General features: G+C 41.6%; 1 protein-coding gene across 1 annotated transcript in view; it reads right to left on the bottom strand.

Moving 5' to 3' along the window:
• Positions 1–7,488: 7,488 nt before the first annotated feature.
• LOC133243489 (cytochrome b-245 heavy chain) overlaps positions 7,489–17,030 on the bottom strand; it is a 33,077-nt gene continuing 23,535 nt past the window's right edge. The window contains exons 9-13 of the mRNA XM_061410452.1: positions 16,663–16,916; positions 15,223–15,385; positions 13,141–13,287; positions 10,535–10,659; positions 7,489–9,096 (exon numbers count right to left, since the gene is read on the bottom strand). Coding sequence (XP_061266436.1) covers positions 8,970–9,096; positions 10,535–10,659; positions 13,141–13,287; positions 15,223–15,385; positions 16,663–16,916 — 816 coding nt within the window. The 3' untranslated portion in view covers positions 7,489–8,969. The remainder of the gene's footprint in view (positions 9,097–10,534; positions 10,660–13,140; positions 13,288–15,222; positions 15,386–16,662; positions 16,917–17,030) is intronic.

Here is a 17,030-nt window from a genome sequence, read left to right on the forward strand (position 1 = left end):
CCGCCCCCTTCCCAAGCAGGCATTGTTCAGGGCCAAGAAAGAACCTCCCAGTTAGAAAGAGTTGCCCTCACCAGGAACTCACCCCTTCCCTAAGAGTGGGGTGAATGACAGCTTCCTTGAGTTCTTGCGATACTGCAGGAAGGTTCTGCTTCAGTTTCATCCCCACCCCACTGGCCAAATTGAGAGGTTAATACAGTCGGCTATGAACCAGGAAGAAAGGCAGAGGCTAGCTGCTAACTATTAGCAGACATGCAGTGGGAGAGAGTGTGGTTCATGGAGACCCACTCTGCAGAAAAACTCTGCATGTTTCTCCACTGATGAAGGCAATGCCAGCATACCTGCGTGGACGCCCTGCTAATGTCTCCAGTCTTTGCCCCATAGGTAGTCTGTTCAGTGATGCTTAACACCTGAGTCTTGCCCCGCCCCCTACCCTAGCACTGCCACCCCACCCCCACCAGAAGCTGGTCACACCTGCAGGCACTGAGGTCTCAGTGGCTGGGCAAGTGTAAGATACCAGCCGCCCGAGTCCCTCCCCACCCTCACCAGTGCCCTGGAGTCAGGCTCACAGCCAGGCTAGCGCCCACCCCTCAGTGACCCCACTGCCGGGCCTGCCCTGGAAGTGAGCCCCTGAAGCTGTGCACCTGCATACCACTGGCCTGACGCCAGTCATTGGCCTCTGACTGCAGCCTGCAAGCTGGAGTGTGCTCAGCCATGGGTGAGTGCACCAACAACCAAGGCTCCCACAGCAGTTTGTGAACTGGGGCCCGGCCATGTTCTGTCACTGGCCAGCACAACCCTGCCCACCTGTACCTAGCACCTCCAGCTTTGCTCCATGCCCCTAGCCTGAACCCATCACCAGTCTACACCGCAGTGTATACCCTGCAGGGAAGTGTCTGCAGCTGCAAGAGAACGTGTCAACAGCCAGATCCCCAGCAGCTACTAAAGGGCACATGATTAGCCTGGCCCTCGCTACCAGCCCTGGTTCCTATCACTACGAGTGTGTCTGCAAGGAGCCTCTGCCACTGCATGGGAACTGCAGCTGGCTGCCACAACCAAGTGTGTGTATGCCACCAGCTCTGGTCATCCCCACTGCCTACACTAGCTAGCAGAACTGGAGGTACTGTTTAGCAGCCACTACGGAACCCCTCTCCCCCATGCAGTACTCACCAAGGACCACACAGTTTTCTGTACTGTGGAGTCCAGTGGCCTGAGCTGAAGAGACATCGTGTTTCCCCAGACTGGGCGCTGCAACATACCCCCATGCTCGGGACCCTGGACCAGGTGACACAGAGTCACCATATGATCCAGTATGTCCCTCTTTCAGGTAAAAGGCTTCCTTCCCTAAACTCAGTTCATGAAGTCTGGAAGAAGCGACTGCTTTTTCAAATATGCTGACACATATTTGAGGCTGCAGGAATGATGAATCAGGAAACATGCTTCCACCAAAGGGATATAGTAAAATTTCTGTAGTTGGCCTCAAAGAAATGGAGATCTAGGAATTGCCCGATAAAGAGTTCAAAATAATTACAGATGCTCAGAGGGCTACAAGAGAACACAGATAAACAACTTAATGATATCAGGAAAAAATACAAGAACAACATGAGAAGTTCAACAAAAAGATAGAAAAAAATGAAAAAAACAAACAAACAGAATTTGGGGGGCTGAAGAATACAATAATTGAAGAAGTCAGTATAGAACAGCAGAATTTAGCAAACAGAAGAGAGAATCTTTGAGCAAGAAGAGAGACCAAGTAAAATTATCCAATCAAGGAGTAAGAAGAAAAAAAAGAATGGCAAAGGATGAAGAAAGCCTGGGGGATTATGGGACATGATAAAAAATAATGTATACTCCATTAGAGTTTTAGAAGAAGAGAGTCGGAAAGGAGTAGAAAGCTTATTTAAAGAATAATGACTGAGAACTTCCCAAACATGGGAAGAGATTTAGACATCCAAGTTCATGAAGCTAATGTCACCTAAAAATTTCAATCCAAAACAATCTTCTCCAAGACATGTAATAACAAAACTGTCCAAAACCGAGGACAAAGATTTTAAAACCAGCAAAAGAAAAAAAAAAAATCTCTCATGCAAGGGAACTTCCATAAGGCTATCAGTGGATTTCTCAGCAGAGACCTTGCAGGCCAGGAGAGAATGGGATGCTAAAGGATGCTGAAAACTCAAGATGCTGAAAGAAACTACCAGCCAAGAAAACTTTAGCCAGCAAAGTTGTATTTCAGAATTGAAAGCAAGGGCTTCCCTGGTGGTCCATTGGTTAAGAATCTGTATGCTAATGTAGGGGACACGGGTTTGATCCCTGGTCCAGGAAGATCCCACATGCCGCAGAGCAACTAAGCCCATGTGCCACAACTATTGAGCTTGCACTCTAGAGCCTGGAGCCACAACTACTGAGCTTACGAACCACAACTCCTGAAGCCCTTGGGTCTAGAGCCTGTAGTCTGCAACAAAAGAAGCCACTGCAATGAGAAGAAGCCTGCACACTGGAGCGAAGAGTAGCCTCTGCTGACTGTAACCAGAGAAAGCCCATGCCCAGCAACGAAGACCCAGCACAGCCATAAATAAAATAAGTAAATCTTAAAAAAAACAATTGAAGGCAAAATAAAAACTTTCCCTAGCAAACAAAAACGGAATTTCTCACCAGTAAATCTGCCCTAAGAGAAATGCTGAAAAGAGCTCCTCAAGCTTGAAATGAATGGATGCTAATTAGATGTGAAAATAAGACAACACATTGATTGGTAAAGTAAGCATAAGGTTAGATTCAGAATACCTTAACACTGTAATATGGTGATGTGTTGACTACTTAACTCTAGTATAAAGGTTAAAGGACAAAAGTATTACAATTTGTTTAGTTATACAATATAAAAAGATGTAAATGGTGACATAAAGAATATAAAAGGGGGTAGTAAAAAGAGGTTTTGTATGTAATTAAACTGAAATTATCACTGTAAGGTAGACTGTTTTATAATGTTATATGGGATTCCCTGGTGGCTCAGATGGTAGAGTCTGCCTGAAATGTGGGAGACCTGGGTTTGATCCCTGGGTTGGGAAGATCCCCTGGAGAAGGAAATGACAACCCACTTCAGTATTCTTGCCTGGAAAATCCTATGGACAGAGAGAGGAGCCTGGTGGGCTACAGTCCATAGGGTCGCAAAAAGTCTATGTTGCCCACAAGAGACTCACTTCAGCTTTAAGGACACACATAGACTCAAAGTGAAGGGATGGCAAAAGATATTCCATGCAAGTGGAAACCAAAAGAGAGCAAGAGTAGCTATACTTAGATCAGACAAAATAGACTCTAAGGCAAAAATGGTAAGGAGACAAAGACAGTCATTATATATTGATAAGGGGGGGGCAATTAGTCAAGAAGCTATAATAATCATAAATATATATACACCCAACATCAGAGCACCTAAATGCATTAAGCAAATACTAACAGATCTGAAGGGAGAAATAGACAACTATCCAATAATCGTAGAGGACTTCAATACTCCACTTTCAACAATGGATAGGTTATTCAGACAGGAAATCAACAAGGAAATGAATCTGAAACATACTTCAGACCAATAGAACTAACAGACATATATAGAACATTTCATCAAACAACAAAGAATACACATTCTTCTCAAGCACACACAAAACATACTCTAGGATACAGTAAATGATAGGTCTCACACAAGTTTTAGTAAATTTAAGAAGATTGAAATCATGAGTATCTTTTCTGACCACAATGGTATGAAGCCAGAAACCAGTAACAGGAGGAAACTGGAAAATTCACAAATACGTGGAAATTAAACATGTTCCTGAACAACCAATGGGTCAAAGAAGAAATCAAAGTAAATCAAGAAATATCTCAAAACAAATGAAAATGGAAGTGCAATATGTCAAAATGTCTGGGATACTGCAAAGAATATATCTTAATTATTCTTACCACAATAAAGCAATTGTAATTATGTGACAGGATGGAAGTGTTAGCTAAGGCTAACACTTTAATTAATAAGGTAATCATTTTGCAATATATAAATGTATAGAATCAACACGTTGTACATCTTAAACTTACACAATGTTCCATGTCAATTATATCTCAATAAATCTGAGGAGGGGAAAGAAATTGGTAGGTTATTGAGGTTTAAGATATTTATAAAATATCTAGTTTTATTAAGAATCTAGATATTCAGTAACCATCATTATAAAAATCAATTCAATGTGATTTCATCAATGTATCTTAAAATGCCTGAGTGAAAGACTATCGGAGAAAATGATATTGGTATCATTGGAAGTATTCCCTAAATGTTAATTACTGATTACAAAAGTAAAATAATACCTTTAGATTTATAACAGAAAAATCTGGTGGTCAAACTTAATACCACTAATAACAGGACAAACTGATAATACCTACCTCCCAATGCAATGCACTAAGGATACAACGTCACCTATACATAGACTATATAGTAAATGATAGTTTTGTATTGGTGTTAAATTTCTTGGATTGATTCATTGCACTGTGGTTATATAACTGAAAGTTGTTCTTTGGAAAAACGTTCAGTGAATCATCATGTTGTTCGCTTTAAATATCTTACAATTTTATTTGTCAACTATACCTAAACAAAGCCGAGAACATTAAAATAAAAATTAGCATGAATCTGCTTAACCAATATTTCTAAATTAAGTTACCAAGATGCTTAGATAGTATAAACCAAGGGTTTATACACCACTGTTACTCAGCTCTTCTTAGTGCATTATCTGTACCTAGCACAATAGCACAGAGATGGGGGAGCCTGGTGAGCTGCCGTCTATGGGGCTGCACAGAGTTGGACATGACTGAAGTGACTCAGCAGCAGCAGCAGCAGCACAATAGCTTTAAAAAAAATCCTTGGTTACCTATACCTTGTCTAATCTGCTAGCGTGGCATAAAGAACATGAAATTTTTAGCTAGAAATATACGGACTTATACGTATTGATGAAGGTGAAAGTGGAGAGTGGAAAAGTTGGCTTAAAGCTCAACATTCAGAAAACGAAGATCATGGCATCCGGTCCCATCACTTCATGGCAAATAGATGGGGAAACAGTGGAAACAGTGTCAGACTTTATTTTTCTGGGCTCCAAAATCACTGCAGATGGTGACTGCAGCCATGAAATTAAAAGACGCTTACTCCTTGGAAGGAAAGTTATGACCAACCTAGATAGCAATTTCAAAAGCAGAGACATTACTTTGCCAACAAAGTTTCATCTAGTCAAGGCTATGGTTTTTCCTGTGGTCATGTATGGATGTGAGAGTTGGACTGTGAAGAAGGCTGAGCGCCGAAGAATTGATGCTTTTGAACTGTGGTGTTGGAGAAGACTCTTGAGAGTCCCTTGGACTGCAAGGAGATCCAACCAGTCCACTCTGAAGGAGATCAGCCCTGGGATTTCTTTGGAAGGAATGATGCTAAAGCTGAAACTCCAGTACTTTGGCCACCTCATGCGAAGAGTTGACTCATTGGAAAAGACTCTGATGCTGGGAGGGATTGGGGGCAAGAGGAGAAGGGGACGACAGAGGATGAGATGGCTGGATGGCATCACTGACTCGATGGACATGAGTCTCAGTGAACTCCGGGAGTTGGTGATGGACAGGGAGGCCTGGCATGCTGCGATTCATGGGGTCGCAAAGAGTCGGACACGACTGAGCAACTGATCTGATCTGATCTGATCTGATACAGACTTAATTTTGATACAGTTGCCCAGTAGTTGTGGGATAGTTTGAGCCTATCAGTTATTCTCTCTCAGCTTCAGTTTTTTTAATCAACAAAACTGAGCTAAAATAGCTACCTTGCTAAGAGATGGGGGTTCAACTCCTGGGTTGGGAAGATCCGCTGGAGGAGGGCATGGCAACCCACTCCAGCATTTTTGCCTGGAGAATCCCATGGACAGAGAAGCCTGGCAGGCTACAGTCCATAGGGTTGCAAAGAGTCGGACAGGACTGAAGTGACTTAGCACGCACGCACACAACTACCTTGCAAAATCCTGAGGGATTAAAACATTTGACATAGTAGAAGGTGTTTATTAAAGATTAGCTGTTTATGTTGCTGATGTTTGTTTGAGTTAATGACCTTTCCCTCCATGGCAGCATTTGCTGACCCCCACAGGAACATATGCCCACATCTCTATACCTTTCCTAGATGTGGGGATCATAATTGGATGACTCATTTAGAACAATTACCAACACAGAACCATAACTGTATATCTATTCATAACCTGATTTGATGGCATCTAACTGCAAAGTTAGAACCTAAAAGATGAGTGGAAATGAAAAAAAAAAAAAAAGAAGTTGCTATACTAGGGCTTCTTTGCATTTGAAATTCTATCTACAATATCAGGTGATACTCTCTTGTCCATTTCCTTGTACCAGTGTTGTGAGTGTCACCCGGATATCAGTACAGAACTCAGTACTTAGTTTTCCCTACTCAATCCAGAAATTGTGCCATGTTTGACATGTCATCTACGAAAATACAGAGAATTTCAATCCCACTGGGGCAGAGAAAATCTATGCCCTCTGAGTCCATCCTTGAATACGAAGATCAATAACACAGACACAGAGAGAGCTCATTCATTTTAATAATTGAGTGCAATTTTGATAGTTCTTCCCAAGAATTATCTCCCAGGGCCCCCCTCTCCCAAACTATTCACACACAACATCTACAAGTATTCAAATTAATAAACACAATGTTGCAAAAGCAAAAGAAATAAGAAACGCCTTCATAGCCTTGAGATTAAAAATAATGCTTAATTGTTCTCTCAGTAACTGTTGCTAAATACTAAATCTAAAAAGGCTGCAGGGGCAGCTGGTGGCTGGGGAACAGGAAGGAAGCTCTTATAATGACAAGCGCGTTTATACTCATTTTTCATCTTATAACCAGGATAACACAGGGCGTAACTCTCTGGGTGTCAAAAATAGAAAACCCTGGAGAAATATTTTCAGAGCAACAAATGAAGCTGGTTTTACTTATGCCACATAGGGAGCAAGGGCCCAGATTCTCAGACTCCCTGTAACCCTGGTCCCCCTTCTGGCTCGCACTTTGGCATAAAGAAATGAAACCACAAACATGGAGCCTGAGTCATAGCAATAGCACAATACAAATTTGTTGAATGAATGAACTGATACCTCAGGTGCAGTTTGAATGGGGTGGACCTAAGTTTCTCTTTGAAGAAACAGTCCTGGACATCGTGGGGAAATGACCTTCCCAAAGCAAGCCTGACTTGATGCCCTCAGTGCCCTGGGCATCCTGGGGACCCAATGGAACAACTGAGTTCTTTCTAGTTCAGCTTGGTCCCCTGAATAGGTCCACTCAGCATCAAATTTGTGGCTAGAATTTCAGATTCAATACCTTATGTGACCAAAATAAAATGAATATGTGTATGGCTCCTGCAATTACATTCAATACATACAAGACTTTAAGAAATCTGGGGTAGAAAATGACCCCCTTCCCCTACCCTTCCCTTTTGCCTTTTTTTTTTTTTTTTGGCTTTCTCTCACTTTCCTTCTATTGTCTTCCTCCTTCCCTCCCCTTTCCTCCTAACCTGGCCTTCTGCCCTTCCCCTCTGCTCCTTTCTCCTTCTTTCTAATTATTAAAGTTGATTACTTCTAAATATCTGTGGCTGCAGAGAATATAACAAATAAAGCTGTTTTTCATTCCCAGAAGTAGGGGCAGTTACATTAACAGTGATTTAGAGATTCTTGAACTCATGAATATCCAGAATATTCTATTGGAGCTAGGGATTTAGTTTCTGGGATGTATATTTTATTATGATCATGACGATAGAAGGATAAATCATTAGTTACACTAGTAAGATCAATTTTCCATGTGTATTTAAGTAAAATAAAGGGTGGATGCTATTTAAAGCAGCTGTCAGATACATACTTGTCACAATTCTTAATTTCAAATTCACAAGTGCTGGCTGGAGAGGACCGTTTTGGGCAATAAATTAGTTTGCATTTCTTTCATAGCATCAGGAGCAGGACTAAAGGAGCCAGCCAGAGTTATGAGAGGAGTTCATTTCTCTGCCTCCATCTCCCTTTGCTGCAATGCTTCAAATAAGAGTGTTTGGACAGGACAACCCATTGGTTACTAACCTTAGCCTGTTCTGTACCCTTAAGAGAATGAGGCTCGTTTGGTCAACTAGAGTATCAGAAGTGATTTCCTCAGATAATACTGTTTAAGGCTTTCCGTTGATTCTACCTTGGCACTGTATGGTTCTAAATGTCTTTTCACTCATTCATTCAGCTAACTTTCAATGAGTATCCACTCTCTGCCAAGCACCAGTGTAAATGGTGGGTCATACATACATCCAGTCAGTCTAATATTCTTTTTTAGGAGAAATCTCTGACCCAGTTAGGCTGCTGTATTGGTAAACTGGAGGATGTCATCACTATTAAGTGATGAATCATTCTCAACATAAATTATCTCCTACTTGGAAAGTTTCCTTCAATAGAACAATAATGATAACAAAGATGACACAAAAGGCAATATGAATAATTATTCCCTGGTTTGCTTCTTCTTTGGGGGAGCATGCAAACCAATTTCCAGGCAACCTGCTATTGCTGAAAGATCACCAAACCTAGAGTCAGATGGCCTAGAGCCAGTCTCATCTTAGGGAGGTTACTTCACCATTTTGAACCTTTTTTTTTTTTTTCATCCTGAAAAGTGAGTCTGAGAATCTTTGCCCTACCTTTCTCTGGCATTACTGTGAAGGGGAAAAAAAAGGAAAAAAAAGTTTATATAATTGCTCTGAAAACCATAAAGCTCCATACAAATGCAAATTTATCACCATTAAAAATCTTTGACATTCCTCTCAGGGAAAATCATCACATCATAGTTCCTTTTTCTTTTTTTTTTAAAGGGAGGAACTTATATTATCCACTAGCATTACTTGGTTATTCAGTGGTACAACCCACATTTATTTCCTCAAGGAGGAGACCAGTTAGAAGTTTTCCTTGTTGAAAATGAAATGCACTCCCCTGGGGCCAGAGTCGGAGTTGGAGATGCACTGCTTATTAAGGGTGTCAGCCAAGGCTTCTGGTCCGCAGAGGAAGACTCCTATTCTGGTACTTTTGGGGAGAAAAAGAGAAAGAAAAAGACAGTTTTAGGCTTTGGGATGGGATCAATTACAAAGCACATGAGGAGATTTCCTACTGATTTTAGGCCTCAGAGCAGAGTCTCCTCAGCTCCTTTGTCTTTCCACAAATGACAGAGTTCAGGTGACCCTTGGAAGGGTGGCTTGGTCCTATTTATGGGGGCAGCTGGCTACTTCAAAAGGCAGCTGACTTTATTGAAAAAAAAAATGACATTCAAGCAAGGTTTATGGAAACTTCTACCACAGAGAAAATGGTGGTGAATTTGTGAGCCTGTGGTCTACTTCCTTTCAGGGCTCTGTGTTCTCAGACACTCCAGCATCTTTTTAAAAAAAAAATTATTTTTGACCACACCATGGGACATGTAAGAGCTTAGTTCCCTGACCCAGGATCGAACCACACCCTCCTGTATTTGAAGCACAGACTTTTAACCATTGGACCATCAGGGAAGTCCCTCCAGTGCCTTAAAATCAGGAACAAACCCGCCTTAGGATCGGCAACTCTGCTAACAACTTGGTGTGGCTTTGTCCTTCAACTTTTTAGACTCTAAAGCCTTGTTCCTCTAGCCGTGGTTTCAGACCAGAGCCCTGGTGTCAGCTTTTCAAGAATTCATATTATTGAAGTAGGTCAGCTGTGTTTTTAAATTGTTATGACTTCACAATTTTTTCAAATCTGCCCTAAAATATCTGTTTGGCTTAAATGTCAAAGCTGTGATAATTTGTTCTTTGATGTGACTGTATTTCCAATTCCTTGTTCATGTTAAGATTTCAAGAAAACTCAAAAAGCCATTCAAAGCCAAGAATGGAGATTCTTGGGCCCCACCCCACATATATTAAATCAGCATTTTAAAAAGCTCCTCCAAGTGATTTACATGTTCATTAAAGTGTAAGAAGCAATGACATAAAGAGTGTATTTATGGTGATTTCTTGAGTTTATCATGTGTTCTAACAAGAGAAAAGATCTCCTCAAAGCTTCATAATGACTAAAGCTTTAGTGAGGGCAGGAAGGACCTGGGGTATCTGTCAACTTATGATCTAGGACCCAAAAGCTATACATGAAAATGGGGCCAGTGTCTCCTTAGTAAACAATATAAATCTTGTTGAATTAATAGAAGCAGATACATGAGTGAAATTTAGGAGATAAAAGCAAAGAATTGAGTTACGGGCCTACTTGGGGGCAGCAGGGTTCAGAAAGCCTGAGGTGGGGCCTAGGAATCTGTTTGGAACTCACCAGTCAATGTTGGGTGTGATTTAAAGACTTCTTAAAGTGAGAGATATTTAGAACCTTTTATGAGTGTGACTATAGTTATCTAGATATTTTAGTTTCCAGAATATATAAATTTAGCTGTGTTTGGGAGCTGCTGCTTTACACAGACCGTAAGCCTCAAGAATACTCTGTTGGGGGAACTCCTTACTTGGGATGTTGACTTCCAATGGTCTTGAACTCGTTATCCCAGTTGGGTCGTCCATACAAGGTCTTTTGTTTCAGGCCTGTGATTACATCTTTCTCCTCGTCATGATGCATAGCAAAGTGACTGGCCTGCAAGAAAGGACATGAATTCAGAAAAAAGAGTCATGCTCTATAAACACACACAGATAGACTAACATATCCCACAAACCAAGCTCTACCCATTCTAAATGTACATATATGAAGCAAGGCATTATGCCAGAAGCTAGACGGTCAACAACACTGAACACACTGATTTCAAGCCATTTATAGTCTAGAAAGGGAGACCTTGAAGTAAAAAGGTGGGCAATCCTGTTTGTAGACTAAGGTACCATGAATGCCACAGAGGAGGCACAAACATCTCCATGAGAACAAAGAAGGGAGGACAAGTGGAGGATATGTCTCAGGGTGGCAGCATTTGAGCCAGACTTTAAAGTGTGGGTACGATTTAAATTATGTTTCACTGTTTTTCTCTCTGCAGTACATCTAGCAGTCTGTCCTGAATATACTCCCACTGTTTTGAGAGAATCACTAAGAATTAAGACATAGATTCAAATACACTCATATTTTGCTAATGTAATGAGACATCAAACCAAGCCTAAAGCTATTAATTGTGTGTGTTGGGGGGGGTGGGGGGTTGCTTTCTGTTACCATTCTAGGGAGCCTCAGTTTGAACCACAGGTATTTTTTGGTAAAAATGGTTAATTAAATTTAACAATTAAATCAGATTTTAAATTTACTGGACAGGGGATGGATAATGGGGATGGAAGAGGTTAAGAAAGGTGGTTTCCCTGGTTTAATAATCCTGTACACACAAAGTTTTGCAAAGCAAGATAACTATTTTTCAATGCAAAAAATTTCCCACTGGGGGGAAAAAAAAAACAAAAAACTGGCTTTTGAAAAAAACAGAACTGCAGAGCAATTTATATATTATACATTTTTCCCCCTGGGTTTCATTTTTATCAAAGTCTGTTGTCGCTTTGTCTTTAAATTGGAGAAGTGACATCCTAAAACCACTTTTTCTAGAGCAGCAATTTTCATGGTCATGTGGCCCGGGACCTATGTTTGTGGGACCTACGGGACCTACAAAACTTTCTGAAGACTTGGAGAATTTATGATAGGCAATATGCCAAAACCTGAATGAGAAGAAGTCAGTTTTCACAGGTACAAGGCACATGTGAAAAATGTCTCTGATGAGGAGCCAGTGTATGGGTGTGGCCAGTTGAGCCAGTGACCAGAAACTCTTGCCTTAGCTCCTCACTCAGGACGACAGTTAGGCTGCTTCTGGGCCAAGTCATTAATGTTTGCTTATTTAGAAACACGTTACCCGCTAGGAATCATTAACTTGTTTCTAAGTTTCTCAGTCTCACCACTTTAGACATTTGAGGCCAGATAGTTCTTTGTTGTGGGGGGTTGTCTCGTGAATTGTTATCTTATCAATACTTGTAGCTGTAATTGTTTTATCCATTGAAAATTCACAATTTCATTGCTAAATGTCTCAGGAGGGAGTATATATACATATGTGTACTACACCCATGTATACATATATACATACATATATCACCTTCACTAGATATATACTGATTTATTTGCAAATGATTATCATGAACTACTGGAAGTGGCTAAGAGTGCAGGTCCTGGAGCATTTATTACTTGGATGCTCTTGGACAAATGACCTAAGCTGTTCTGGGCCTTGGCTTCCCTATCTGTAAAATATGGATAAGGCTAATAGCTACTTATAAGGTGGTTGTGAGGATTTAATTAGACAATCTATGTAAACACTAAGAAGAATACTTGGCACAAGCATATGCTTAAGAATTATTACCAGTTATTATGACTCCTTACTAAATATATTATGTATATTATAAAACATACATAATACAAATTAAAGGAATATATACCCATATACATACCCATATATATGCATGTGTATTTATGGGCTTCCCAGGGGGCTTGGCGGTAAAGAATCTGCCTGCCAATGCAGGAGACCCCTGGGTCTGGAAGATCCCCTGGAGTAGAAAATAGCAACCCCACTCCAGTATTCTTGCCTGGGAAATCCAAGGGACAGAGGAACCTGGAGGGTTACAGTCCACGGGGTCACAAAAGAGTCGGACATGACTTAGTGACTAAACAACAGCAACATACATATGCATGTGTATATATATATGTATATATATATATATATACACACACACACATACATACACACTCACACACACACACAGAAAGAGAGTGAGAGAAAGCTAATATTTTCCTTTCTCCCATAACCCAGTGGATCATCTTATCCAACTGGTTCAATACCCCTGGGTGGGGCATTGCTCTAACAAGGTCACAGTCATGGCTCTGACTTCTTTGTAGGCTCCCTAGCTTTGACCTGTCCCACAGATACCAGCTTTGAATTTAGTCTCAACAGTCTGAACATATGGGCATACTGAGTCAGAGTGAATGCGGTGGATCACCTGAACCCACTGACTATTCTTAAAACCAGTACACAAGACACTCCAGTAGCCAAAGGGAAGTCGGTAAGCCCTGGGTGCTATGGGACAGACCTGAGATTGGGGATCTTGTCCTTACCTGAGACTCATCCCAGCCAGTGAGGCAGATGTTGTAGCTGAGGAAGTCCGTGTTGTTCTTCTCCTGCATCTGTGTTTCCAGCAGCTGCAGCAGGTCCGCAAACCACTCAAAGGCATGTGTGTCCCGGCACAGCCAGTAGAAGTAGATCTGAGAGGGGAACAGACCGTGAAGCAGATTATTTGCTGTTCAGTCATTCAGTCATGTCCAACTCTTTGCAACCCCATGGACTGTAGCATGCCAGGCTTCACAGTCCTTTACCATCTTCTGGATTTTGCTCAAACTCATGTGTATTGAGTTGATGATGCCATCCAACCATTATATATATATATTTTATTTTTAAATTGAAGTATAGTTGATGTATAGTATTATACAAATCACAAGTGTATAGTAGAGTGATCAACAATTCCAAATGTTATACCCCATTTATAATTATTATAAATCATTGGCTATATTCCCCATGCTGTATATCCTTGTAGCTTATTTTATTTCTAATAGTTTGTATCTTTTGATCCTCTCCCCCTATGTTGCCCTTCCCTGTCCCTTCTCCCCACTGGTAACCACCAGTTAGTTCTCTATATCTGAGACTTAAGTAGATTATATTTAAATAGACACCTATCAGCATTGACATATGGATTTCTACCCTCCCACCTTCCACTTTTCCCTGTTGCTCAGAATGCCTAGAAACATAGGTTTTTAGAAAACTCTAGATATTTGACAAACTAGCTTGCATGAACCTGTTCTGGCCTTTACACAGCAGGATAGTAAATAAACAGCTTGTTCTTAGAAATCTGTAGCTTAAGAAGAAAACATGAACCCACCACTTGCCCCCTGGGGCTGCTCTTGCCCTCTCAGAATTCCTCACTTCCTTGGACTCTCCTTTCAGAAAGATCAGTAGGATGTAGATGAGCCATGGTTGCCACCATGCAACTTCCCTGCCTGCTACACCAGACACCTCTGAGTTCTAGGGGAAAAAGTAGTTCTACCCACACCTCCTCAATATTGAAAAGAGGGGAAGGGAGAATGAAAGTCAAAGTCAGCTCCATGTGCCTATTAGAGGTTATCTCTCAGGAAGATCCCCTGGATAAAGAAATGGCAACCCACTCCAGTATTCTTGCCTGGGAAATCCCATGGACAGAGGAGCCTGCTGGGCTACAGTCTATGGGGTCACAAAGACTTGGACACAACTTAGTGACTAAACAACAACAGTCATTAGAGTGACTCAAGCTTTATTAAAGATGTTGTTTCTCAGGCAATGAAACCCAACTTACATGGGACCAAAAATTCCCCTGGGACTTTACTCTGAGGAGACAGTCATATAAAGTAAAAGTGTCATGAAAGGACATGTCTCCTGCCCTCCCCCTGCAAATAAATGTGGGGGAGGGGTGACTGGAAATGGAATCTACCTCAATATCTAACATAAGATGATAGAAAAATTATTCTATATCCTCTCAACGGAACATGAAGGACTCATCAAAAATGATTATTAGCAAGCTTGTGACAACACTGAAAAACACTATATGTTTCCAAAAGGGTGGGACATGAAATTGTACATACTCAATATATGCAGCTTTCTAAAAATATATAAACAAGTGGAAAAGTGTTGGAAGAGAATTTACCAAAAGGAGAATTACTGGATTGGGATTGTGAACACTTTAGCTCTCTCTCTTCTGAATTTCTAGTAATACCATGCAAATATGGTATATTACTTTCCATAATAGGCCTGCTTCTATGGTATATTACTTTCAATAATAGGCCTGCTTCTATAGAAACACACTTATTTGTTTGTTTGTTTGGTGGTGCTGCGAGGCTTGCGGGATCTTAGTTCCCTGACCAGGCATCGAACTTGAAGCCCTTGGCAGTGAAAGTACTGAGTCCTAACCACTGGAACACCAGGTAAGTCCCAGAGACACCTTTAATTTATCAAATAGCCCTTTTGTGAGAAGCCTGCCTCTCTGAAACCACCCAGAACTTGTCTTCACTTCGTCTGATCTCTGCCAGCCACTGCCCTGACGGCTCTTTGAGGCTTCACTTGGCAGAGTGTGATGACTAGTCCAAGCTCTCTGAAAAAAAGAAAGAACCTACCTTTTTGAGCCTCAGATTTGGGGCTTTATTGCAATATTTGTACCAGACCGACTTGAGGATGGATGCAAAGGGCGTAACCCCGATCCCTGCTCCCACTAACATCACCACCTCGTAACTGAACACGTCCTCACTGGCAGTGCCAAAGGGCCCGTCAACAGCTATCCTGGAGGGAAGTATGGGGGGAGATGGTTACACAGATGTCTTGCTCTTCACAGGCAGAGGGGGCACACATTATCACTGGGGGTGTGCAATACGTCACTGCAAACCGGGAAGATGTATTGATGATGTGGCACTTTCTTCTGTGAGACGGCTTTCAAGTAACCAACTCGGTGTGAACATTGGGGTTGGAAGTAAGAAGAGGAATTTTTAGCTAACTAAATATTTAGCTAAAATATGCGGTAACTCTCGGGGGTATTTTTTCCTGTACCTCCCTTCACACATCAAACACACACACACACACTCACATACACACTCACAAACACATGTCTGTGTTTTGCCAGGGCAGCCCACACTTGAAATTCTTGCACATTAAAGTGAGAAGTTTTCCATGCTATAATATCTTATGAATTTATTATCTCCACTTTTCATTTGTCTAGTCATTGAGTTATTTGACCAACTTTTCTTCAGCATCTACTAACGCCTGACGCCATGTTAGGCATGTGCGAAGAAGGAGGCCAACTGAGTAATATCTGGCATGCATGCATGCTTAGTCACTTCAGTCACGTCTGACTCTTTGCAGCTCTATGGACTGTGGCCCGCCAGGCTCATCTGTCCATGGGATTCTCCAGGCAAGAATACTGGAGAGGGTTGGTATGCCCTCCTCCAGGGAATCTTCCCGACCCAGGGATGGAACCAGAGTGTCTTATGTCTCCTGTATTGGAGACATATCTCCCTTCAAATAATGTACAGCAATTAAATTTTAAGTATAGCTTTGATTGAAAGTTAATATACCTTGACCTTGACCCTTACAAATGTAAAGGCATTAGGGAATATTCATGATTAACATATGATTCAAATATTTTATATTTTACATAAGATTTATACAGATATGCATAAACAGCTTCCCTGGTGGCTCAGATGGTAAAGAATCCACCTGCAATGCAGAAGACACAGGAGACCAGGGTTCAATCCCTGGGTCGGGAAGATCCCCTAGAGAACTGAATGCCAACCCACTCCAGTATTCTTGCCTGGAGAATTCCATGGACAGAGGAGCCTGGTGGGCTACAGTGCCTGGGGTCTCAAAGACTCGGACATGACTGAGAGACTAACGCTTCACCACATGTAAGATGGGGAACACAGAGATCGTTACCTCTGTTTGCAGAATCTGTGTGTTTTGTTAAGACTCAGGGGCTACTGGAGTAAGAGATGGGAGAAGCAAAACTATTTAGTGACATATTTTCCTGAACTCATGCACCTTTGTAACAGGCACTCTGTACTCACTTTGGTAGTTTCCAGGCATCTTGAAACTCCTGCTTATCACAGCCACAAGCTTTGAAGAGTCCCTCTGTCCAGTCCCCCACGATGCGGATATGGATGCTAAAGAAGTCTTCCTCAGGGGCAGAGGTCAGGGTGAAAGGGTGCCACTCCAGCTTGGACACCACGGGACACTTGACGAAAATGTATTGGCCCACCTCCATCTTGAATCCTTTCTTCTTCATCTGGAGCTCGATGGTTTTGAAAGGGTGAGTGACCACCTATGGAAATAAAACATGTCTCTGGAAATGCCCCTTTCTCCCAGTACTTGTCTTGTCAGTGTCTGTATGGATAAGAGGCTGAGCTAAGAGGCCCCACCCAGGTTCCTTCTTCAG

Source organism: Bos javanicus, chromosome X, assembly GCF_032452875.1.
Source record: "Bos javanicus breed banteng chromosome X, ARS-OSU_banteng_1.0, whole genome shotgun sequence".
Taxonomy (NCBI): Eukaryota; Metazoa; Chordata; class Mammalia; order Artiodactyla; family Bovidae; genus Bos; species Bos javanicus.